The 27,940-nt window shown below is 36.4% G+C and overlaps 1 protein-coding gene across 2 annotated transcripts in view; it reads right to left on the reverse strand.

The window, feature by feature from the left end:
• Positions 1-27,940, reverse strand: part of Elp4 (elongator acetyltransferase complex subunit 4) — a 197,940-nt gene that overhangs the window by 103,899 nt on the left and 66,101 nt on the right. For both annotated transcript variants that reach the window (XM_040745959.1, XM_040745958.1), the window contains exons 8-9: positions 25,081-25,189; positions 22,293-22,399 (exon numbers count right to left, since the gene is read on the reverse strand). In XM_040745959.1, the coding sequence (XP_040601893.1) occupies positions 22,293-22,399; positions 25,081-25,189 (216 nt within the window). The remainder of the gene's footprint in view (positions 1-22,292; positions 22,400-25,080; positions 25,190-27,940) is intronic.

The following is a 27,940-nucleotide window of genomic DNA, read 5'->3' on the forward strand; positions in this document are numbered from 1 at the left end:
CTTAGGGACCCTTTCCCCGCCCATCACCTACTCGATCAATCTTCCGGAGGCTGCTCCGGGCATTGAGAGGACCTGCCCACACAGGAAAGATGTCAGTCCTCTCAGAGCCAACCCGCAGCTCTCCCCACACCTGTGTGCCCAACCCCAGGTCACCTTGGGTCCTCCTGGGACCCCTCCCCTGCCTATCACGCACTCCCTCAATCTTCTGGGGGCCGCTCTGGCATCAAGAGGACCTGCCCACACAGAAGGACCCCACCCTCTGGCGTGCCCAGCTTCAGCTTCAGGAAAGAAGGAGACCAGTGGAGACGGAAAGACCCCACCTGCACCTACTGGAAGAAAAGATGGGAAGAAGACAGACTAAGAACTCCTCAGCAATAGAAAGACCAACATGACTCCACCAGAATCTAGAGACCCCACACCAGCAAGAACATAGATGAAGCAGAAGAGACAGACCATAAATTATTTTATGAAGATGATAGAGACCCTCAAAGAGGAAACGAGGAAATCCCTTAAAGAAATAGAAGAAAAAACAAACAAAAAATTCATGACATGGAGGAAAAGATGAACCAAAAAATTCAAGAAATAAACACATCTCTTAAAGAATCTAAAGAGTACCAAGAAAAAACAATCAAACAAATGAAGGAAACAACTCAAACAGTTGAAGGATTGAAAGCTGAAATAGAAACAATAAAAAAAAAACACAGAATAAGGGGATGCTGGAAATAGAAAAGCTGGGTAAACGATCAGGAACTACAAATGCAAGTATCACTAAAAGATATAAACCAAAGAAAATCTCAAATCCAAAAAATCCCTAACACAAAATATCCAGGAAATATGGGACACCGTGAAGAAGCCAAATCTGAGAATAATAGGTATAGAAGAAGGTGAAGAAATACAGCTCAAAGGTACAGAAAATATATTCAACAAAATCATAGAAGAAAACTTCCCTAACCTAAAGAAGGACATGCCTATGAAAATACAAGAATCTTACAGAACACCAAATAGGCTGGACCAGAAAAAGAAGTCCCCTTGCCACATAATAATCAAAACGTCAAACCTACAAAATAAAGAGAAAATGTTAAGAGCAGCTAAAGTAAAAGGTCAAGTAACATATAAAGGCAGACCTATCCGAATTATACCCGACTTCTCAATGGAAACTATGAAAGCCAGAAGATCCTGGACAGATGTCCTACAAATGCCAAGGGAACAAGGATGACAGCCCAGATTACTATATCCAGCAAAGCTTTCAATTACCATAGATGGAGAAAACAAAATATTCCACAACAAAGCCAGATTTAAAGAATACATATCCACGAATCCAGCAATACAGAAAGTGCTAGAAGGAAAACCTAGACCCAACAAAGATAACTACACTCACAAAGATAGGCAATAGATAATCACACTTTACCGAACACCAAAAAAAAAAAAAAAAAAAAAAAGAAAAGAAAAGAAAAAGAAAAAAAAGGGAGGAGAACCTACAATAATACCACTACCAATAAATCAAAAACAAACAAGAAACATCAATCAATGGTCATTAATATCCCTCAATGTCAACGGTTTCAACTTGCCTATAAAAAGATGCAGACTAGCAGAATGGATACGAAGACAGAACCCATCCTTCTGCTGCATACAAGAAACACATCTCAATGTCAAAGACAGACGTTACATCAGAGTAAAGGGTTAGGAAACGATTTTCCAATCAGACCCAAGAAACAAGACTTCAAATTAAAATCAATCAAAAGAGATGAAGAAGGACATTTCATATTCATCAAAGGAAAAGTCCATCAAGATGAAGTCTCAATTCTGAACATCTATGCTCCAAATACAAAGGCATCCACATTTGTGAAAGAAACATTACTAAAGCTCAAATCACACATAAAAGCTCACACACTAGTAGTAGGAGACTTAAACACTCCACTATCACCACTAGACAGGACCTCCAGACAGAAACGTAACAAAGAAACAAAAGAACTAATAGAAGTTATGACCCAACTGGGTTTAACAGACATCTATAGAACATTACATCCAAACACAAAGGGATATATATACCTTCTTCTCGGTGCCACATGGAACCTTCTCTAAAATCGACCACATAACTGGAAACATAGCAAATCTCCACAGATACAAAAAATTGGAATAACCCCCTGTATCTTATCAGACCACCATGCATTAAAATTAGAATTCAACAATAACACAAATCGCAGCAACCCTACAAACTCGTGGAAATTGAACAATGCACAATTGCACCATCCCTGGGTAAAGGAAGAAATAAAAAAAGAAATTAAAGACTTCCTGGAATTCAATGAGAATGAAGATACAACATAACCAAACTTATGGGACACTCTGAAAGCAGTGCTTAGAGGAAAGTTCACAGCACTAAGTGCCCACATGAAGAAACTGGAGAACAGTCACACTAGAGAATTAATAGCACAATTGAATGCTCTAGAACAAAAAGAAGCAAACTCACCCAGGAGTAGTAGACACCAGCTAATAATCAAATTGAGGGCTAAAATCAATCAAGTAGAAACCAGGAGAACATTGCAAAGAATCAATGAGTTGGTTCTTTGAGAAAAATCAACAAAATAAAAAACCTTTGTCCAAATTAACCAAAAGGCAGAGAGAGCACGCTAATTAACAAAATCAGAAATGCAAAGGGGGACATAACAACGGACACTGAGGAAATCTAGAGAATCATCAGGGCATACTTTGAAAATCTGTACTCCACAAAATTCGAAAGTTTAAAGGAAATGGACAATTTCCTGGATAGATATCATTTGCCAAAACTAAATCAAGAACAGATAAACAATCTAAACAGACCCATAACCCTTAATGAAATAGAAGCAGTCATCAAAGTCTCCCAACCAAAAAAGGCCCAGGACCAGATGGCTTCAGTGCAGAATCCTACCAGAAATTCAAAGAAGAGCTAATTTCAATACTCCTCAAAGTGTTCCACACAATAGAAGCGGGAGGCTCACTGCCAAACTCTTCTTTTTTTTTAATTATTTTTTTAATTTAGGTTAGAAACAATCTTGTTTCACATGTCAATTCCAGCTCCCTCTTCCTCCCGTCCTCCCCCACCCTCTCCATCAGGTCCCCTGATTCCCCACCCAATCTCCACTCTGATCCCCCAAGGAGGGTGAGGCACTCCATGGTGGATCTCCAGTAACTGTCATGTCATCCAGGGCAGGGCCTAGGCCCTCCCCCAAGAGTCCCGGCTGAAAGAGCCTCCCATATTGTGGCATGGCCATTCAAAGTCTATTTGTACGCCAGGGATAAATACTACCCAAGGCCCCATAGATTACCTAGGTTTCCTCACTGACACCCACATTCCGGGGGTTCTGAGTCAGTCCCAACAGAGCTGTAGTCCTGAAAACAGCTTGGTATTGACACAAAAATAGACAGGTAGACCAATGGAATCGAATTGAAAACACTGATATTAACCCATACATGTATGAACATCTGATTTTTGACAAGAAGCTAAAAATATACAATGGAAAAAAAAAAGCATCTTCAACAAATCGTGCCAAACTCTTTTTATGAGGTTACAATTACCTTGGTACCCAAGCCACACAAAGACACAACTAAGAAAGAGAACTAACTATAGACCTATTTCCCAACACCCCTTCATGAGAAAGGTCCCAGAGAGATCAGGGATAACAGGAACATACCTGAACATAATAAAAGCAATATACACTAAACCAACAGCTAACATCAAACTAAATGGAGAGAAACTCAATGCAATTCCTCTAAAATCAGGAACAAGACAAGGCTGTCTACTCTTTCCATATCTCTTCAATATTGTACCTGAAGTTCTAGCTAGAGCAATAAGACAACAAAAGGAGATCAAGGGGATACAAATAGGAAAAGAAGTAAAATTTTCACTATTTGCAGATGATATGATAGTTTACATAAGTGACCCAAAAAACTCTGCCAGGGAACTATTAGAGCTGATAAACACCTTCAGCAAAATGGCAGGATACAAGGTTAACTAAAAAAAAAATACCATTAGCCCTATTATATACAGATGATAAAGTGGCTGAGAAAGAAATCAGAGAAACATCACCCTTTACAATAACCATAAACAGCATCAAATATCTGGGGATAACGTTAACCAAAGAAGTGAAAGACCTGTATATCAAGAACTTTGAGTCTCTAAAGAAAGTAATCAAAGAGGATACCAGAAAAGATTTCCCATGCTCTTGGATTGGTAGGATCAACATAATAAAAATGTCAATCTTGCTAAAAGGAATCTACAGATTCAGTGCAATCCATATCAAAATACCAGCACAATTCTTCACAGACCTTGAAAGAACAATACTCAACTTTATATGGAAAAACAAAAGACCCAGGATAGTCAAAACAACCTTATATCATAAAGGAACTTCAGGAGGCATCACCATCCCTGACTTCAAGCTCTATTACAGAGTTATAGTCCTGAAAACAGCTTGGTATTGGCACAAAAATAGGCAGGTAGACCAATGGAACCGAATTGAAAACCCTGATTTTAACCCACACACACCAATGAACACTTGATTTTTGACAAAGAAGCTAAAATTATACAATGGAAAAAAGAAAGCATCTTCAACAAATGGTGCTGGCATAACTGGATATTGGCATGCAGAAGACTTCAGATAGATCCATGTCTATCTCCTTGCACAAAACTTAAGACCAAATGGATCAAAGGCCTCAACATAAATCCAGCCACACTGAAACTCTTAGAAGAGAAAGTGGGAGATACTCTTCAATGAATTAGTACAGGAGACCGCTTCCTGAACATAACACCAGTAGCACACACAGTGAGATGGACAATTAACAAATGGAACCTCCTGAAAGTAAGAAGCTTCTGTAAGGCAAAGGACACAGCAAGACAAAAAGGTAATCCACAGATTGGGAAAAGATATTCACTAACCCCATATCTGACAGAGGGCTGATCTCCAAAATTTGCAAAGAAATCAAGAATCAAGTCTCCAAAACACCAAAGGATGCAATTAAAAACTGGGATACAGAACTAAATAGAGAATTCTCAATAAAGGAGTCTAAAATGGCTGAGAGACACTTGAGAAAATGCTCAACATCCTTAGCCATTAGGGAAATGCAAATCAAAATAACTTTGAGATACCATCTTACTCCTGTCAGAGTAGCTAAAATAAAAAAGACTAATGACAATTTATGCTGGAGAGGATGTGGAGAGAGGGGAACACTCCTCCACTGCTGGTGGGAGTGCCAACTCACACAGGCACTTTGGAAAGCAGTATGGAGATTCCTCAGGAATATGGGAATCAATCTACCACAAGACCTAGCAATTCCACTCTTAGGCATATATCCAAAAGATGGAAATTCATACAACAAGGACATCTCTTCCACTATGTTCATAGAAGCATTATTTGTAATAGCCAGAACCTGGAAGCAACCTAGATGCCCCTCAACTGAAGAGTGGGTAGAGAAAATATGGTACATTTACACAATGGAGTACTATTCAGCGGAAAAAAACAATGGAGGCAAATGGATGGCACCAGAAGAAACCATCCTGAGTGAGGTAACCCAGTCACAAAAAGACAAACATGGTATGCACTCACTCATATATGGATTTTAGACGTGGATCAGGGGAGTACCAGTGTGCAATTCTACTGATAAAGAGTCTGGGAAACAGGAAAGAACCTAAGAGAGAGACACATGGACCCCAGAGAAGACAAATGAGGCATGATCTCCTGAACAGATTGGGAACAAGGTGGGGGGGCTGGGGCGGAGTGGGAGCTGGGAAGAAGAGAGGGGGGAGAAGAGTAGGAGAGAGTAGGTTATGGGGGAGCAGGAAGGTTGATTTGGGGGTAGAATAGAAGGAAAACAGGATGAGAAATACCATAATAGAGGGAGTCATAGGTTTGAAGAGAGATCTCGCACCAGTGAGACTTTTAGCGATCTACAAGTATGACACCAAGTGACAAACTAAGCAGTAGTGGAGAGACTACCCTAAATGCCCATTCCTGATAATGAACTTGACGATTGCCTTATATGCCATCCTAGAACCTTCGTACAGTGACTGATGGAAGCAGAGACTGATACCCACAGCTAAACACTGAACTGAACTCCTGGAACCAGACTGACAGCTGGGAGGCCAGCATAGAACTGATACAGATCCCCTGAGTGTGAGAGTCGGTGGGGGCCCTGGGCAGTAGATTAGATCAGTGTTTATCACTGGCATACAGATGGACTTTGTGTGTCCATGCATGGGGAGGGATGCTCTCTCTGGACCATGCCCTGAGTGAGGTGACAGACTCTGGATATTCCCTGTGTGGAGGGAGATGGGAATGGGGTGGGAGGCTGGGGGGGGGATGATGGAGGGGCACGGGAGGAGGGGAGGGAGAGGGAGCTGCGAATGACATGTGAAGCAAGCTCTTTTCTAAAAAATATGTAATATTTTTTTCCTTGAAAAAAATACAATATATAAAACAATAACTTGATATTTCTTCCCCCACTACTAAGACCCCAAAGCAAATCTGAACAGGTTGCAGGTGTTAAGTTTGTGGGGGGGGTTCACTGCCTTCCAGTTTCAGCAGCAATGTGAGGGTGATAATTAACGACATGTGAGCAGGAGAATAGAACCCAAGGTTTAAAATGTCTATGTGAAGAACCCAGACCTTCACAGTTATGACCCGGACCCTGTGGTGGATGTCTGGAATATGTAAGCCATCTTTTTTAGTTTTTAATCATCATGGTCTTTGGTACCATCTCTGTTACTCATCTGCCTAACTACAAATTGGATCTGATTAGAAGCTGAGAGGCTTTCAACACACAACAATCCAACAGCCCCGCATCATGGAATTAGACTGTTTTGACCCCAGCAAGATCCAGCTGCTGGAACATAACTGAGAAATTACTGAGTAGGACTGAAGTACTGCCATGTCCACCCCTTGCCTGTCATTCTGCCTGCTCCTCAGAGCACCTTATTAAAGGGATTGAAAGGGGAGGAGGACTACAGAATAAATTTATTTGCTAAAAAATAATTTACATTGCACCCAACAATGTAAGTATTTTAATTAGGGTTGAAGAGATGGCTCAGTGGGTTAAGAACACTTCCTGCTGTTTCAGAGGACCAGAGTTCAGTTTCCAGCACAGATTCAGCTGCTCACAACTGCCTTGACTCCAGTTCTAATGTACTCTTCTGACCTCCATGGGTGCTTGCACTCATGTGCAGAAAACCATAGAAAGATATACACACACATATATAACCAAAAATAAATTAATAGCTGGGTGGTGACGCACTCCTTTAATCCCAGCACTCGGGAGGCAGAGGCAGGTGGATCTCAGTGAGTTAGAGGCCAGCCTGGTCTACTGAGTGAGTTCCAGGACAGCCTCCAAAACAATACAGAGAAACCCTGTCTCGAAAACCAAAAAAACAAACAAACAAAAAAAGGTGTTTTACTAGGTATATTGACTAACTACCTCTGTATTACTACAACATTAATTTACAAATACATTTGATGATTATTTAACAGGGGTTGCTTTAGAGAAAGAAATAGTGTAGAATGATTAAAATTATACTACCAACTATTCCCCGGGATTATAAGACTATTGTCTGCACTAAAATAAAATGATTCTTAGAGAATAAGCAATTTTAATTAAAATAAAGGGTGAGTGGGAGATGGTTTGGTCAGTAAAGTGCTTGGCATGCATGGTGACTTGGGTTTGACCCTCCCAGCACCCACATAAAGGTCAGGCATGGCAGCATGCATTTATAATCCCAGTGCTGGGGAGGTGGAGATAGGAGGATCCCTGCGGCTTGCTGGCAGCCAGTGTTGTTCTGAGTCAGTGTGCTCCAGCTTCAGTGAGAGATTATCTCATAAAAGAGGAAGACATCGATGCTGACCTCTGACCTGAACATGCAGGCACACACACATGAAATATGGGAAAAGTAGGGATAGACTGATTAACTGCCTGCTCTAATGACCTAATAGAATTCAGACAAACTTTCCAGTCACATGAATATCAAATATGTAGCACAATTAAAATATGTTTTATTAAAAAAGACTTATGGATTTTGTGTATATACATGTATATGCATACTACATGTATGTCTGGTATCCATGAATCCAGAAGAGGGAAGGTACTGGATCCTCTGGAATTGAAGTTATATGCAGTTGTAAAGCCACCATGTGGGTGTAGGGAACTGAACTGTGTCTTCTGCAAGAGCAACAAATGCTCTTAACTACTAAGCCATTTCCCCAGTCTAGACTCTATTTTATAAAAAATTTAATTTATGCATGGTTTAAAAATACTTTAAATTTCAAATACCTTTATTTAACCTTAATTTCCACTCCCAATCTGTATACATTGGACCCAGACTTCAGTTACCAATAGTAAAAAAAAGGATAATTAAGTCTATATATGCAACCATAAAATGTTATTTTTTGTATAGCATTCAATTTATTATCTTCAAAATATTTTCAAATTTTTAACGAATTTCAAACTTATTGTGAAAAACAGCTTAAAGCTAATAATAAGAAAATTTTTCTGAGAAATGTTTTCCCAATATACAAATACTGAAAACCAGTTATGGCTGTTCTAATCCCAGTCTATGCGGAGCTGGGACAGGAGGTTCACCATGGGCTTCAGGCAAGTCTGGACTATATAGTGAGATTATGTCTCAAAACCATCAAGATCCAGCCAATCAATGAAACAGAAAGAGCGATCTCGAGAAGTTATGAACCAATAAAATTTTGTAAGACTCAAATACTAATAGAAAACCACAGATACTTGATAACTGATGCAAAAATAGAACATTTTAGGAAGCACAGATATCTTAAACAATGAATATAGTTTTAAAGTTCACAGTGAAACTTATATGGCAGTATTTATAGTGGTGGAATGATACTAATAAAATGTAGAAAACTATATTGTGGTAAAGCACTTCCATGGCATGCACGAGGCCCTGGGTTCACTCGCCCACATCCTCAAACAATACAAAACACATACACACACACACACACACACACACACTGAAATAAAATAGAGAGGGGGGAAGGGGAAGAACATGATTACAGGGAGAGCTCAAGTCCTGTGTCACAAATAGAAGGACCTTCCCTAACATATGGAGTAGTCACCATGTTCTCCCAGGGACAGTCAGCAGCTATGCTCACCTCAGGCTCATCAAGAGGAGGTAAACTGTCAAGTATAATTTCAGTCATAGGGTGGTTTGCTTGGAACACACTGGTGTTATGCAATCATGATAGATAGTTTATCCCAGCACCACACAGCTGCTTGGGAAATCTTGAACCCAAACAAAGGCTCAGTCATTATTACTGCCAAAAGGTGCACAGAGACAAAATTTGGTTGGCAGCAATAAAGATGAATCAAAGAAAAAAATGTCTAATTATATAATCAAAATCAAAACTGAGAAGCATCTTGTAGTTAGTTGGTAATTACTTTTAAGTACCAGCAAAGTCACATGTTATTAACTGTATTATTACTATAATTAGAAATATTACCACTGACTAAAATACTTCTATACAGCAGTGTATTTATGGAGAAGTAACTTAGATTCACACACACTTTCTCACTCAAAATGTTCATTTTCAATATAACTTAGAATAATGAATATCCTTTTAGAAATGGGAATAAGGCAGCAACATTTAAAAAATTGTTATCATTTTAGTTTTCTTCTTTTAGTTAAATAGTCCAAAAATAACTTTTTAAAAGAGAAAACTTAGTTTGTTGGAATATTTAAACACACTAAAATCTTGTGTAGTTTGATGACTTTCATAGGAAATAAGGATAAAAGCAAGAACTTCATATATAGACAGACTTATCCAATCCAAGTAATGTTTCAGATAGCTTCTAAGCACCGGGAAGACATACACTTAGAAATGATAAAACGCATTATTCTGTTAGCAAACACAAACTTTGCTATCTTTAAATCAGCCCCCCCATCCGCAAAAGGAATGTCCTCAAGTGTCAGTGCCTGAAGTGATACGCTCTGACAAATCTAACAGCTCTTTCTGTGTCATTCCTAATGCACTTGTCACTCAGTATTATCCATCCTCATTAATGACAATGGGAAAGTTTATCTTGGGAACACGTTTTAAATCATCTACTCTTTACAATGGGACCATGAAATCTCTTACAAAACATGAGGCGGGAACTACTCTGACAACAAAACCCCTTCCTGGCAGCTTTATTCTTAATTCCTGTTCAAGGAGTAATCTGTTTATTATAAAATCATACAGAACAATATATGAAACAGAATTTGAAACAAGAATAGCTAGTGTGATTTTCAAGCTTACAAGTATTTTTACAACATTTTTATTAAGCTGAAAACACTGTTGAGTCCTTTTTGTGTGGTTTCATGTAATCATCTTCTCTATTCTACATTATAATCACCTTTGAAAAGAAGTTTTGCTTTGCCTAATTTTAAAATAAATTTCAAACACTGATAAGCTAGTTCTTACATATTTATTAAAAATCCAATAATTTGCATTAACTTAAATACAAACAATTTCATTGAAATAAAATGCCCTATTTTAAAATGTTTAACTAAAATGCTAAAATACTCAAGTTTAGCTAATTATAACTTAAAATTAACCTAACTAGTGCCAATATTACTTTTTAACAAAATGACAATTACATTTTAAGCCTGAATATAATGTTTCAATATTTTAAGAAATTTCTACAGTTAAAAAGACAGAAAGTTAAAGTTCTAGATCCACAGTGTCTACTGTTTTGACTCTTCATCCTAGACACATGTGGGCTTGAGTATTTCTGCCAATAAAATGAATGCTTCTTAGAAATATGTACTTATACCTCTTAATTTAAGTACATTTTGTCTTACTCACTGTACGATAAAGTTATATCAAAGACAGTATAATGAGAAGTATAAAATATTATATTTAATATTGATTTTTTATCATTTTCAATAATTGAAAGGAATCTGTATGATGTATACCAATAGAACTGGCTATTGATAGTTCATATCAATACCTAAATTGTATAAACCTATAATTTATGACAAAGCTTTTTAACTTCAGAATTTAAAATGATTGATATTGTAAGTTAGTGCTTTAAAGAGTTCCTTGAAGGAATGTTGCTTACATTTTACAGATTTCATGGTTAATACTCTTACTTACTTTATAATAAGCACTACAAATACTATAAGATGTTTGTTTTGATGTAAGGACTAATAGAAGGAAGACACATATAAAGGTAATAATTGTTCTTCATATATTAGTTATTTGTAGTGTCTAAAAATAGCTCTTTATGTGTACCTTGAGAGCAAAGTTAGCCTAATGGATAAGAGGCTGCTTCAGTATCTGAATAACCATGGGAGAAATTAGTGCCTCTCTAAGACAGTGAGTACCATAAAATCACACAGAAAAACACACACAGCAAGCTGGCTTTAAGCCTCTCAACTCTCCTTCAGTTCCAACCTTTTATGAAATTAAAAAAAAATTCACAACATGGGAGTGCAGCTTAAGAAAAGGTACGTATTTTCTGAAAAAGCTTATTGATTTTACAAGTACAAACTACAAATCAACGGATTTTGAGTTCACTGATATTCAAATAGAGCTGAATTTAAAGACTACAAATCATATTCTCCAACTGTCAATTCTTTCAGTGAAATTTGTTTAAAACACTAAAACGGAAATTCTTCACTTTTCTGACAATAAACAGAAAGTAAATATTGCTGGCCTCAGAAAACATAAATTTTATTTTAATTATGTAGGATAGAGGAAGCATGGCAAAACCTATTGACCTCATAACATCCAGTACAGTTTACAACAGTAGGGCTAGAATTGGACCATGGGTCATAGCTGCAATAGGGGCATAGGTGGTTTTATCTCCTTACACTGTACACAGGACCAGGCATAAGAAATCTTCAAATAAATGGGAAACAGGAATATTATAAACACAGAACATTAAAGCAAAGCTGAGCATAAACAAGATGCTATGAAGAAATATGTAGATCAGATTTCCCAAATACCTTTACATATGTTCTGTTTTTTTTATTTTAAATCAAATCATCGGTTGAATCGAGTTGTTATGAATTACATTATAAGTCTTTTTTTATAATAATTGTCCTCATTTAAATTTTTATGCAGATCAGGATAGCTTCCTAAAATGAAATTCTTAAGTAGCCAAACTAAAGGTATGCTTTGGCTGCCTCGTATGTGCACCAAGACAGTCAACAGGATGATTCTTTGATAGATAGTTATAGATTCCCACATTATGGGTGTGATAAGAGTCATTTTACCATAAAAGCACATGAAAACTGCAGAATATTTAAAATGCTGCATTCTAATTCTGTTTTATATAATTTTCTCACCCAGTATGTCACTAGTTCTACAAATCTACATTTTTTTCTTTTAAAAGCCAGGAAAACATAGACAATAAAATTGGACAATATTTGCCACAGAAAACTAGGACTATCAACAGGGAACCAATGGGTCAAAGTAGGCTGGAAAACAGGTCTTGAAATGAAGGAATTATAAATGATTCCCATTTTGTTTTACAATACAGATTAAATCCATCAGCTCACATAAGGAATGGAATTGGCAATTCATAATGGCCTTCGTGAATTTGAAATATGTACTATTAAACTTCTTTCTTTCTTTCTTTCTTTCTTTCTTTCTTTCTTTCTTTCTTTCTTTCTTTCTTTCTTTCTTTCTTTTCTTTTCTTTTCTTTCTAGCTCTAGCTGGCTTGGAATTTGCTATGTAGACCAGTCTGACTTTGAACTCAGAAGAAAGATCTGCCTACCTTTGCCTTCTGAGTACTAGGAGTAAAGGTGTGCACCACCATGCCTAAATCTTTCAAGATGAAGCATCCAAATAAAATTCACATTTGACAAGATGACCACAATGAAGCAGTAATTCAGATAAGTATATCAATTATGCATTTTCAATTAAAAACCTTTTCCTCATTGACTACTGGTATTTTGAGCATATTTCTACTTCATTTTATTGACAAAAATTCATTATATTACCTGCTATGTGTTGAAAGTAGCTTTGCTAATCAAAACCTTAGTGGTATATTAACTATGCCAGGCAAGTGTGCTAGTTTATAGACCATCTCACAGAGTCTGTAATGCTGAAACTGCTATAGTGAAGTGTCAGGAGGGCATTTACTCATCCATCCGTTCACTCAGTATTTAGTGAACACCAACAAACACAATTAGGTGTTGAAGTGTGAAGAAGTGGAGATGATGCATCAGACAGACCTAAGTTTATAGCACTTAATATACCCTAAAAACAACCCCACATGTTCTTAAAGCTTAAACACTTTGTAAAAAGAACTGCAGAAATACCTGATGTTTTCACTACACTGAAGTGTCGCAGCAAAGACAGAACAGTGCAGAGTGGAAACCAAGAGCCAGATAACAAGCAGAGAAAATCAGTATGGACATGGGCTCATACCATTTCAAGGCCAGTCTTAGAGTTTTATAGAACAATCAGGGCTACATGGCTTTAATGGGTACTTTGTTATTATATATTTGACGTTTAAACCCAAACTATGGGACACTACTTTATCTGATCTGTTTGTTGTTTTACTCTATGTAGCTCAGGCTAGTCTCAAACCCTCTTGTCTTTGCCTCCTAAATTACAGGTGTATTGGAATTACACGTGTTTATCATCATGTCCAGCTTGTAATTTTTTCTTAATCTAGAAGAATTTGTTTGGTATAAATTAGAAATTAATCTTGTTTTAAAACGTATTTTGTTTATTGTTACTATTTTACATGTATGGCGCTTGCCTGCATGGGTGTCTGTGCATCATGTGCATGCCCGATGCTCATGGAGGCCAGAAGATGTCAGATGTCCTGGATCTGGAGTTACTGACAGTTGTGAGCCACCACATGGGTGTTGAGAATGGAACCTGGGCCCTCTGGAAGAGCAGGCAGAGCTCTTAAACACTGAGTCATTTCTTTAGCTCCTGGTTATTAGTTATGATAGCACACATACATTTCTTTCTCTATCGTGTCAAGTTAAGCATGGAGAGTTGTTTCTGGATGTCCAAATACCGAGAGAAGAAGCTAAGAGGTACTGAACATACTTATTGGTCTAGCCTTACAAAATGACAAGCATTAATTGGTATTCTGGGTATGGGTCTTATGTGTGCTAGGTAAGTATACTATCACTGGACTAAATTCCATATTTTGCAATTTCAGTTTTTAAGTTAGAAAATGACTTTGCCTAAAAAATATCTTAAACATGTAAAATTTATGTATGTTAAAATTACTATAAAGAAAAATATGTTTTGTCATTAGTTTTACTTTTAAGTCTTAACTTATTATGTATCAGGGTTTGGAGTTCATTAATTATAGAATTCTGGTTTCTGGCACAATATATGTACAACAGAACTCTAACTGTACCAAGAGTTTTTATTATGATGTTTATCTAAACCTTGAACTCACAGAGATCTACCTGCTTCCTGAGTGCTTTGATTGAAGGAGTCCCCATTATACCCAACTAATATCAAGTTTTCTTAATGAATGCAAGTGTTTTCATAGTTTTCAATGGCATAAAATTTTTAGGAATATTAGTTAATCAGTAAGATTAATATTTTGCTATCACAGGATTTATTGCTTAATTTTACTTAAAGACAGTATTAAAATAACCTCAAGAAAAATTTGCAAAAGAATACCTTTAAATAAACAACCAGTCAAACTTTTACTAGAACTTAATCTTGAAAGGTGAGGTTAAAAATTGATGATCTGAAAAACTGAATTTGGTAGATCCTTAATTAACTCACAAGTTACACATGCCTTAATTATCTCACAGGATAATATTTGATGCTCCAAAGATAACACTTAAAAATTTAGAAAAACATAAAATATAGAAACATGTTAACCAATTATGAGCAAATCAGTATTTTCAAAGTAACTTGGAAACAAGGTTTAGAAACACATATTTGATACGTTTATTCTAGGCATTGTTTATGCTTTTACATACAGCGCCATGTTTAACTGCTACTTTAGCCTCACAGGGCTCTTGCACACACACCAGTGTGCATGCCTTTCTGTAAAAAGGTAAAAGATACGGAGAGCTCCTAAGCTTGATAGCTTTCCAGTGTAATTCTGCACAAGGAGGCAGAAGATTAAGATTTACTATGAATAACCACAGGAGTGTGGCTTAGGGATGGTTATGTAACTCTCCATATCTTTTATCTTTTTACAGCAAAGCATGCACACTGGTGCGTGTGCAAGAGCCCTGTGAGGCTAAAGTAGCAGTTAAACATGGCGCTGTATGTAAAAGCATAAACAATGCCTAGAATAAATGTATAAAATACATGCTTCTAAAACCTTGTTTCTAAGTTACTTTAAAAAATAGTTTAACATTAAGCAAATATTTATGGAACTAATAAATATGTATGTTGAGGATTTAGTTGTAAAGAGGACAGACTACATCCCTTCTTCTGGGTACCTAAGATTTTAGTGATAAATTGAGGAACTAAACAAAGGAGCTGTTAAGCAATACAAAACAAAATTAAAATAGGGTATGTGCTTACAAATAACTTCACATTTCCAATGGGCCAGTGAATGTTCTCAAAGGAAGGAAACAAACTCGTTATCACCACAGTCAAATGATGTGAAAAGATCTTGGAAGGTCTAGAAGGTTGAACACTTTGGACATTTGCTTGCAAGAATAGTGATGCAATGACTAATTTAGTAAAGTTTGAGGTCAAATTTCCCTGGGCCATAAGCTCACAGAGACCATATTTGTTAAGCATGAATTTCTGAGGCACACTGGAGGACACATTGGTAGAATATATGTTCTTGTGTTCTAGAAATTTAAAAATACAACCTGGCAGGGAAATAGGACAGGTGTGATTTGCCATCACTTGTTTTCTTTTTCTGTCTTCCTCTGACACATAAATGACACATTGTGGGAGGAAGTGTTTCAAAGCTATTGTGTAAACGGGGTAAATTCCGCTACAGTAGTTCTTTGAAGCTTTAAGAAATTCCTTACTTAAAGTACTGAAATATAATTTTCGTGGAACCAATTACAGAATGCATTTGCAGAACTGTCCATGCCTGCCAACTTTAGGAAGGAGAAGAGATTTTTGTCTCTTTTTGCAGCTTTAGACAGTTCTAGCATGGTCTCATGAGACAGCTAGACTACATGCACTGGGGGATCTTCATGGACTCATGACTGAAGAGTGCTAACAGGCTTTAAAACATTTGAATTTGGCTTTGTGAAATAACCAACTATATCATGTTCAAATTTCTTTCCCAAAATATAGTCAAGAATAAATATAAGAAATAGCACAGGGACCTGGGGATTGTGCTTGCTTAGCATGTGCAAGGCCCTGGGTTTGATCCCCAGTACTGCCCAAAACAAGGTAAATACGAAACAGTAGATTCTGGGCTGAATTTATGAATTAAAGCGCTTTATATAAACTCATTTACAATAAAGATATTATAAGATATTTTGAGACATAAAAAATAGAATTCATTTGCTGCGAGTAATTATAAATTGAACAGTCTTGGTATTGATAACCACGCAGAGACTTGAAGACATCTAATAGTCAAACATGAACTGATTTTGCTTTGCCAAATGAAGCAATAAAGTTCTGCCAGCCAAACTCACAGGAAGCATGTGAAATGAACACAAAAGCAAACAGGCTTCATGCTGCCCGAGGGAAAGTCAGCAAGATGGCAGTTTCAATCATTTGGAATAATACTAAAGCAGCCTTAGGCTTTTCTCAGAATGGAAACATGTCACTATTACTGCAATATTTCAACAAATCAGAATGCAGAGAAAAGAACACTTACACAATCTCATCCTAGAAAGGGCACTTTACTTAACATGTAAGTGGAAAACAATTATAAGGAAATTTCAGAAAAATTGTCAGCGAGCATAAATGACTAAGGGAAAAAATGTTTTTTTTCCTTTCAACATGCTTAATAGATTTTTAAAATGCTTACCACTTAGAAACAATTTCCCTTTACATTTTCCTTAAGGAACTATTAATGTAAAGAAACTTAGATGAAACACTAAGTGAAAAGTTTGGTATTAAAGCTGCCAGGAAAAGAAAAAAAAAACCACATTCTTCCTCAACGTAGCACCATTTCACTTAAGAGCTGATCAAAAGGACTAAGTTTTCACAACATTTATGTAGAAAGTAAAAAAACACTTCAAATATTTTGAGAAATTATCTAATCAGTGTACTTTTAGCATATGTCTAATCATGCAGCCATCTTTGGTCAATCATCAAAAAATCAAAGGCAAATTGGCATGACTCAACTCTAACTTTACTACCGCATGATTGTGTCGTGTAAGCTTGTTTTGTGTGAGAGCTGCAGTGGTTTTAGCAGAGAGATTAACTACCGGACCTAAGCTGGCCTCCAAACCTTGCCCTGCTGATGCCTTTGGCTCTTTGAAGTCTGACCATCATACCTGGCAAAACAACAGTGGGAACTAGGACGGTGTCAGATCTAATCAAATTGTTCACTGCAGCACAGCTAACTATGGGGTTCACTAATTGGCCCAATTGAGGATTATACCTTTTGCTACAGATTCATGACAAGAATTTAGTTAAATGATGTCCCCCCATCTCTTCTAATTAAGATTCCAAAGTTGGAAGGAATAGGATTAGACAGATTCTCACAACTGTGTTCCCTTTAGATGGTATGCACTTTTGATAGGTTCACTATGGCAATGTAAAATATATATAGTTAATATACTATATATAAATAAACTAGAGATTCTGAGAATCTGTGACACTGCTGTATGCCTATATGACTAAAGAATTAAGTGAAAATATGAGTATAGTACATTTAAAATGGGAACATATAAAATTACATTCTACTGTTTGTTACAGTACGCCAATTTTGGTGTGTGTGTGTGAGTGGGTGAGAGAGAGAGAGAGAGAGAGAGAGAGAGAGAGAGAGAGAGAGAGAGAGAGAGAGAGAGAGAGAGAGAGAGAGAGAGAGAGAGCGCGCTGGTGTATATGAACAGACATTTTCCTCTATTTCTTTGCCTCCTTATGCTTTGAGACAAGGTATCTCAATGAACTTGGAGCTCTCACTTTAGGCAAGACAGGCCAGCCAGTGACCCTCTGGGATCCATCTGTCTCTGCCCTCCCAGTGTTAGGGTTACAGGTGTGGTCACATCCGGCTTTGACATGTACCATTCCCTTCTCTTCAGTTTACTTTTGACAAGTAAGATTGCATTCAGATGAATAGACACCTATAATTAATATTTTAGTTTTGGTACTGGCAGTTTACTTATGAACACAAGGTAACTTAAACAGTAACGGATATTTATCAAGGACAGTATTATTAGAAAAGTTACATTAATTAGACTATATGGCCATGACACTATCACTTAATAAGGCTTCCAAGGTGGACGTTTATGAATGTATTATTTCAGTAACACCTCTGTGAATTGATAAGCAAGTTTCCCTTCTCTCTCTCTTTATCTTTGAGTATATTAAACATAGTTTATCCTCTTATTTCTCATTAAAAAACTGGAAAGGCCATAGAAAATAAATCCAGAGAAGTAAATCTAGGGCTGATGATATCATGCAACATTCTGAGTTGTTAATGCTGTCACAGTGACTAACAGATAGTGCGTGGGGCTTTATACTTTGCAAATTGTAAACATTTCAGGTAAGTCTATGAAGTTACATCAAGTTCTTATTATTAAGCTAACTAACACCAATAGCACATGCAATTTTGGTATTAATAGTTAAGAATGAATCTATTTAGTAGGTGCACAAAGAATAGCTAGTTTATAATAACTGGTTGGCCAATTATTTTGTGAGAAAAAAGCCTTGGTGACTGGAGAGTTACCGAGGTCTCATATTCTGAACTGGTTTCAGAGTATCACAAGTCAGTCTTGATAATTTTAATTTGCTTTGATAGAGTCTGCTCTCAATACTCACTCTATAAGACTCCAGATATATTAATTATGGTGATTGCGACTTGACTGATCCCATGCATTTGTAGTTACTGGATGTACCTTCTGTGAATTTCAGCACAACCCAATTGTCACACTTCCCAACTTGAACCTAGAAACTTTGATGCTTAGAGCTAAAAAACTGCCCCATAACAAGGAAACTTTTTTTTGTAATAATTTTGTAGATGCTTCAACTAATATATTATCATTTGTTAGGAAATTCAATTAGTAGAATATGAAAGCTGAAAATACAAAATCAAAATGATATCATATTCAAGTAAAATGCTGTTCCTATATCATCAAATTCCATGCAGCCATACTTCAAATCCTACCAGATTTACTTGACTATGCATTAAAGTTCATCATAATTATAAAGAAAAATTAGTTAATGATAATACCAACATTATCAAAGAAAACAAACTGATACACTTAAAAGATCTTCAGTGTAGGCAGTAAGTTCAGCTCAGAAGTAAGGCCACTACAGACTTACAAAACCTATAGTGTGACTTACATGCTACGCACAGATAGATTTCATTCAGTTTGGCGGTGCATGCCTTTAATCCCAGCACTCGGGAGGCAGAGGCAGGTGGATCTCTGTGAGTTTGAGACCAGCCTGGTCTACAGAGTGAGTTCCAGGACAGCCTCCAAAGCCACAGAGAAACCCTGTCTCGAAAAACCAAAAAAAAAAAAAAAAAAAAAAAGGATTCCATTCATAATCCCTTTATCTAGCATACATTCTGGCACATACATGACAGATAGCTACTTTAGCTGCAGTGTCATCACTCAGGGCTTCAGTGTCAGCATTGTAGCCAGGATTTTGCTGTGCTTTTCATAAGGTCTAACTTAGCAGCTTTGTAGTTATAATGAATTATAATAATCTATTGTGATAAATGTTTTCTTCTGAATCAGACAAAATCAACATGTACACCAAGAAGGAGAAAATACCATTCTGTCTTTGAGTCACTTAAGTTAGAAAGTACTGTGTTGCCCCACCTGTCACGGGTAAAGACCAATGGCTAAACAGGCTTTATTTAGTACCTGCTCCATCCCACACTGCCTTTGCTTCTTGTCTCCATTCACCCTTCATTTGTGACTCACGTGACTTCAGGTAGATCCTAATTTGTAATAAATCTGCCTGAATGGGATCAGAAAAGTTACTTTGATTTACCCACCAAGCTAGGTTTTGCTTCTGGTAAACACAAAATGCCCTGAGCATTCCCTCCTCAGACTTTCCAAGGAGTATAGCTAGCATTTCATTTTTTAAAATGTCAGAACATTAAAAAGATTTATGGTCCAGCATGGTGGCACAAGCCCTTAATTCCAGCAAATGGGAGGCAGAGGGAGGTGGATCTCTGTGAGTTCGAGGCCAGCCTAATCTACAAAGCAAGTTCTAGTTCTCAAAAAACAAGACAAGACAAAACAAAACAGCAACAACAAAAGAACAAGATTTATGTATTTCTATTAGGTTTGCCATTTAAAATTGGTTTTACCTGAACTTTTATTTTATAAACCCCCAAATCTTTACTGACTAGATCAAGTCAAAGTGACAAGGATTTGATTGAGTGTACTGAATATTAACTTATTTAAAGGGTGACTTTATTTTTGTTTTGTTTTCAAATCCTGCTTCCAAACTACAGGGCAACAATTGTGATTCTTTTAGTTTTTAGTAGCAAGAAGCCTGTAATCAACACTCTCTATTAGAACCTACAGTCATTCAAAGGAGTAGTCTCACTAAACATTACACAGGTCCTGTATTTCCCCTTTCTATGCTCCTCATAAGACACTGTAAAGTCATAAACAGGATTCATATCCTACTTAGGGCACAGTAACTTTTCCATTGAGGAATTCTTGCTTAATTTCTAAACAATAGAAATGATACCTTACAAATGCTTTAAAAATTACTGGGGAGAATATCACATGAAGGGAAAAATTTCTTTTATTTGAAACATAAATTCAACTTTAAAAAGCAAGCATACTTTTGCCAGACAATAAGCTACAACCTAGTCCTCTAAATGTTTAAGATAGTAAGTCACTTGGTATCCATCCCATCAGAAAAGCTGAGGCAATGTTGGTACAGTGACAGTCTTAGGTTCCATTTCAGTGGTTTCCTTTGAGAAGTAAGGCAAATTAGCTCAAGAATCACTATTCCTACACACCCTTTTGGGGCTCGAAGTGGCTTTTGAACAGAGACCTCTCCAGATGAGGAACTTCTAACACTCCTGCAGAGATGACCTGCCTGAAGAACTGGATGCCCGATTAACTATTAACTGCACTCAATAGGATTAGATAATTAAGGATACTGATGACCATTAATTAGGAGGAGGGCACATTAATTTGTCACAGGATAGGACCCTTATGATGATTTATAGGTTAGTGCTACTTGTAAATGTGAAGGGACAGAGAAAGAGACAGAGAGCCATTAAGTTACCTTATCAAGTGGCCAGCTTAAAGAGGGCAGAGGGTCAAAGAAGGGCCAAAGTGGTCACTTTAAGGGTGAAGTCCCAAACACCAAAGCAATGCCAAGCCACATTGACCATCATTTGGTGATGAAGTTAAAAATATGCTAATTTATTGGTGGTAATTCTCTCTTTTTATGGTTTCAAGCAGTTAAGACAAGTGGCCTGCTTAAGAGTTTTTCATTTGAAAAGAGATTAAACAAAATGGTTTGTCAAGGCAGTTTGGCTGTTTTTGTCTTTGTTTAAAAAAATGCACCAACCATACTGATAACTATCACACCACCCAAATACTATCTCTCTGAACATTTACTTCGTTGATAAATATATCAAGCCTAATTGCTTAATAGTTCATGTTCATTTGCTCTTTAGCAAGATTAAGCTGAAACAACTCCTTTGTATCACTTTCTGTCATCCTGCTTGCAGAAAGGTCACAAAATCCACATGTGGAAAATTTTCTTATAGCCACTAGTGTAACTCATACTTTTAAAAATTAAAAACTCAACATTTTAAAAATTAAATGTAATCTCCCTAATACTTAAAAACAAAGCAAGCAAACAACAACAACAAAAAAACTTTAGGAGGTAGGGTTGAAACTTCTCTTCTTATCCAAACATAGTTGTGGGTAGCATTCATATTCCACACACAGTAAGCACAGCTCATTAACATTTAATTAAATGCCTTTGAAAGCCTTGGAGATGCACGTCGTATTTATCATTTGAGTTTGGAGCTTATTTTCAACAGCTATTAAAACAATTTTTTTTTTTTGCTGTACTTGAAAAATAACACACGATCAGAATGGAGGAAAATATACCAAACCTTAGTCTGTTATAACAAAAGCACTTACTTTGTAGCCTCAAATGTGTCTTAAATGTTTTATTAGAGTGAAAAGCAGGGGTGAGAGAGACCATTTACCTTAAGACAGTAAACTAAAACATAAAAATTCTCTTACCTCAATGGTGAACAGCTTCCGTTTTAACTTAAAAGCTAAGTCTTTGACATCCGATTCATCACAAGTCAAGTTATTAAGCCGAGGAATCTTCCGTATATGGATCAAACCTCATGGAAAGGAAATTATAAGAAGAAGCCTTAAGTGCTGTCATCAGAGGCAGAAATTAAAGAGTCTTACAGCAGAGTCTGTAAATTTACACACAAGCATCCTCCCTTTAAAACAGGAGCTGACTACCAGGAGCAGTGAAGCAAATGGTGTGATTATACTCAAGTAATCAAGCAGAATAAGATAAACAGAAATCCTCGAGTGAGGAAAACTAATTGCACTTTGGTTCAGGAGTACAGATGTAAAGAGGGATCTTAATACTTGTCAAAACTACAGCCGGTCTGCGTGTGATTTTCTTTCGTATTTACAGTAAGCAAATATGGCTATCACCTTGTGCGCTGCCCACAGCACCACTGAGCAATCTTTATTTTATTAAATGCACCAGTAAGCAGCCAACAAAACAAGGCTCTTGGGTTACTGATAACCTGCAAAACACCAGTAATAAGTATTTCATTTTGTACACTGAAGAAACTATTGAAGAAAACTACATTTCAGCACAGTCTAGGATCAAACATTAGCCTGTATGCCATCCGGAAACACTGATTTTTATGGCACGTTAGACCCTTATGTGGCCATTAGAAGCTCTGCAGCAGCGATAGGTAAATCGTGAGCTCGGGGCCTCGTCAGCAGAAATACTTGCTAATCTTTCCTGACAAGGCACTGGAAGGCTTTTGTGTAGTTTCTGACTAAACTAGGGGTCAGTTCCCACAGATGAAGACATGGAAGATTCTTCAGTGCATCTTTTTGCCTGATTCAGCTCATATTTAAAAATACCATCTCAGGGATACTGATCCCTGTAAACAGACTATGAGACAGCAAATTTCAGACTGGAGCACACAAATCTCATTTACAGAACTGCTTGCTTATGTGTGTGTATGTGGATGATCACTAATGTAGGTATGAGTTTAGATTTAAAGTGTAAGCCTTCAGCTAACTTCATTGTTACAAACAACTTCTTCAAAAATAATTCACTAAAGTAAGAATGCTTACATTTTAAATATAATATTGTAATAAATAATTTGAGATTTTCATAAAATGTATTTTGATCATAGTGACCTCCTACTTCTCATTAAGACAATAGCTCTTAAAAATTAAAATATCTTATACATACTTATTTAGTATAATACACTTACTAGAGATAAGGACAGCACATTTTTATTTTACCTTTACAATATATGTGCTTGTTAGGTAATTTTTAAGTTAGGAAACCTTATATAATTTATTATTTTATCATAAGGTCCTTTTTATTAATGGAAAATTTACAAATAATCAGAATTACTCTTATACCTGGAGAATAACTTACTGATTCAGAGATTTCAGCACAAAAAGAATGACAGTTCAACCTTTGAAATGTTTTAACTAAAATAACGTAGAATATGAAACATAATTTCAGTACGTTTATAAACAAATGCTTAGAAATGATAACTTACTAAGGTAACATCTAAATTGATTTTTTAAAAAGAAAATATAACAGAAATATATTTAAAATAGCCAAATTATGTTAGCTCTTGTCTCATCATAGTGAAAAATGATGCATTAAATAAATCTGATGTAGGGTTAACCTGTATGTATATGATATGTTCATTTAATTAGGGAAGCAATCAGGAGGTGCATTATTTTACTGTAACTGTGGTTTACAACTTACAGTTTTTTAGCATTAAAAAAAGACTTGTTAGCTTATGTTATTTAAATATTGATCCAAAGGCTAACTACTCAAAGCACTAACAATTATACAAAGCACCTTATTACTTTTAATGCCTTTTTTACAGACTCTTACATGTTAGCAAACAAAGTTTGTTGTGACAAAGGTAGCAAACTTAAAATGAGTTGGTAAACCTTTAGTCTAGAAGTTCAAAGTATAAGTTTCAAAATAATATCAATAGTTACAATTATTTAGAACACATAATAGGTGTGTTATTTATAACACTTTGTATTGATTTAAACATAAGATCACATAACTACTAACCTTCTACTCTTCAAATCCTTATGTGAAAATAGTATTTCTTAAAAAATTTTCAATTAGCCAAATGACCAAAGTATTTTTAAAGCTTTAAAAAGGGGGGATGAGAATAGTCTTGAAGGGTAGAATCCATACTTAGAATACACGACTGGATGTTCAATCTCCAGAATCAAAAACAAAACAAAAATATCATGTAGTAAAATGTCAAATAAACTCATCTGGGTTTATGTTGGGGTGACAAGGTAATACGGAACCCCCTTTTAAGGTGTTAGTGCTGGGGATTGAACACACGATCTTGTGCATATTAGGCAAATAATCTAACACTGAGCTACATCTCAGTCCAGAATGCACCTTACCATACAGCTGTTACAAGTTTATTATTCATTATTCAAAATGCTTAGGACAAGCACACTTCATATTTTAGATTTTAAAATTAGGGATATTTTAAACATGGCTAATATATATGACTGATATCATAGAAACTCTATACCATTGGCATAATACTTCAGACCCTGGCTTTGACTACTTTCAGTTATCATAATCTATAATCTTACTTTGACAACTGGCTGAAGTAGAATTATTAATCAGGGAGGGAAAGTACTTAACAGACATGGGGTGGGATAAAATTCACACTAAATTATAGCAGATGCTCTGACTAAACCAGGAGGATACTTTCAAGAAGCACTCAGAACATGCTCTATCTATGATAAAGATGATGCTTACCATGATAATCCTTATATAATGGGTTGGTTTCTTTCTCTGAACCAATAAAAGATTCCAGGCCAACTACTGTATCAGACAAATTTCTCACACGAGAAGTAATTGCTTTATTCTGAAAAAAAAAACATAGAAATGGAATACTCATGTCATAATTAATTACAAAATAAATATCCATGCAGAACCACTAAACCATCTTGAACACAAATTGTAGTGGAGATAAGAAATATTAATTAACACCAGAGTCTGAAAAACAGATGAAATAGTCACCTAGTTGAATGATCTGATCTATATAGGTATTGCATGTTAATTTAAAGAGTTGAAGGCAAGGTGAAAACATTAATTACTGTTCATTTGGTCTAATGAATGAGGCTACACTTATTCTTTTTTTTTTTTTTTTTTTTTTGGTTTTACGAGACAGGGTTTCTCGGTATTGTCTTGGAGGCTGTCGGTCCAGCCTGGCCTTGAACTCACAAAGATCCGCCTGCCTCTGCCTCCCGAGTGCTGGGATTAAAGGCATGTGCTACCACCGCCCAGCTTACACTTATTCTTACACATCATTGTTTTCCATGTTACTTTACTCCTGTCCACAGGAGAACTTGGCAGACAATGGGATTCAGACAACACTATGTTAAGCAGGGCAAGAGTTCCACTGTTGCACATCAGCTGGGATTGGGTCTCAGCCCTGTGACAGTTCAAGTCCTCTGTGACATATTAGAAACATAAAGAGGTCTAGCTAAGGGGCTGCAATATGTGGCTAGTTCTGGAGTCTTCTATGTCCTTTTCCAGATGCTGCCACTGGCTCTAGAGCAAAAACAATGGCAAAGAAACCGTGACTAGCACTGACCCATGGCCAACAACTTCTTCCTGAACACAGCTAGAGATGAATCTGACAGTACTCAACAGAACAGCTTGGGAATGTCCTGGTACTAGATTAAAACAATATGTCAACATGGTTCTAAGCACAGGACACCCAGTTGCTAAACAGTAATGATTCAAAAACCCCTATAGCCAGGAAAGTAAAACCACTGAGTAGCCAGTTGCTTTTATAATTATTTTACTTCATGGAAATTCAGTATTTCCTGCAACTTCTGACTGGGAGATAGCCAGGGAACCATAATCCTCTAATACACCAGGTCATGACATTTTTGCTCAACAGTCATAGATTTGTTGAAATTAATCATTACTTGTGCAATTTTGAAAAATTGAGATTCTCACTTTATATACTGGTAATATCCATTAGTATAAAAAACTAATTTTAGAAGAAAAAGATGGGAGATGTATGGCAGTCAAGAAAACTGGCCTGCTTGGTGCTATGCCTTCTGTTAGAGGAGAGACCATAAGGATTTCATTTTGCAAAAGCTTCATGATTACTACTGGGTTTAGCACTGTTTTCCTGTCTCTTAAGGGCCTTTGTAAAGAATGATGAGAGTGGACAGTAAAAGAGGGTATGTTGGTACTACATAATTCAAAGGGAAACAAATGCACAGTGGTCTAGGTTTCCAAACATTCTGCTGAAATAGTTGGTTAGCCACACCTCAGGCAGTATTTCTGAAGCTCCTCCACAGGAGGAATGCATATTTTGTGGAGGACATTTCAGCCTCTAGTCTTTGACTGTGAAGGAGACAGTGTAAAAAAGTTTTCTTTGTCTTTAAAAAACTTCCAGTTATGTGAGCACACTAAGTATAGAATACATATAAAATCTGCAAATGGCTATTTTTCCTAAGGCAATTCTTCACTCAATGGTGAGAAAATAATCCAGATTGATTCCTTACTTTCAGTGCTGTGCCACAGGGAATGGTACTACTCCAGGAATAACAGGGGCTTCAGAGGCCAGAAACATGTTCCTCTCAATATTTCTTTAGCCAAAGACCATTATATCAAACTCATCCAGGTTGGGTTTCAGCCAGTTATTCTTCACCCAAACAAAAATGTCTGCCAGACATTCCAACAGCTGGGAGACAGTTCACAATGAGTCAACTTGAAAATGATTCATTGTGCTGAGTACTGAACAATGTTGGGATGGGGGTGGGGTGTGGCTGGGTTGGTAGTAAAGGGTGAGAACAAGTGGGAGATGAAGAAAAAGCATGTGGTTCCCCTATCAAGGAGACTTGGATACTAACTAGCAGGCTCCTATCATTTCAGTTTTAGTATAAATTCTACTGAGAAGAGTACTCATATCATGGACCTTCAGTTGAGCAAGAGCTTATCAAGGCAACTGACAGTATTCCTTAATCTAAAAGGTCAGATTTACTTTTATCTATAAATAAAAGACAGATGGACTGATTTCCAGTCTAACATTAAGGAAGTGCTGCATATTTAAAATACTAACTGGACACTGTTATTTCCTTCTTTATTTCACCCTAAAGTTAACTAATAAATAAACCACTAAAAGGCTATAATAGCTATCAATTTTTAAGGTCTTTTTAAAAGCAGCTTATAAAACAGGTGACAAATTGATTATATTCACTGAAAACTAATGAATTCTAAATGTAAAACAGCACGCACAGCCTGATTTCAAAATTTTCTGAAATGTATTCACTCATTCATGGTTCTTACTTAACTGTATTCCTAAGCTCCACATTTGTGTCACTGCTACTAATTTTGAACTAAAATCTGTCTAAAAGCCTTCAGGAAACTTTATGCTAAGAATAAACATTTAATTATATTGTTACCATAAAAGAAGTTATGTTTATCAGTGATCTTACTGCTTTATGCACAGCTATTTTGCAAAAGCTGATGCAATGTGGCTAACGAGCCTAATTGTGAAAATTATACAAATATCTAAAATCATCCGTAGAAAAAGAATAATGGAAAAACTATAAAAGAACAACATCTGTTTTCTGACTGAGATAACCTTTATTTT

This window comes from Mesocricetus auratus, unplaced genomic scaffold (genome assembly GCF_017639785.1).
Source record: "Mesocricetus auratus isolate SY011 unplaced genomic scaffold, BCM_Maur_2.0 Super-Scaffold_100004, whole genome shotgun sequence".
NCBI classification, from domain to species: Eukaryota; Metazoa; Chordata; class Mammalia; order Rodentia; family Cricetidae; genus Mesocricetus; species Mesocricetus auratus.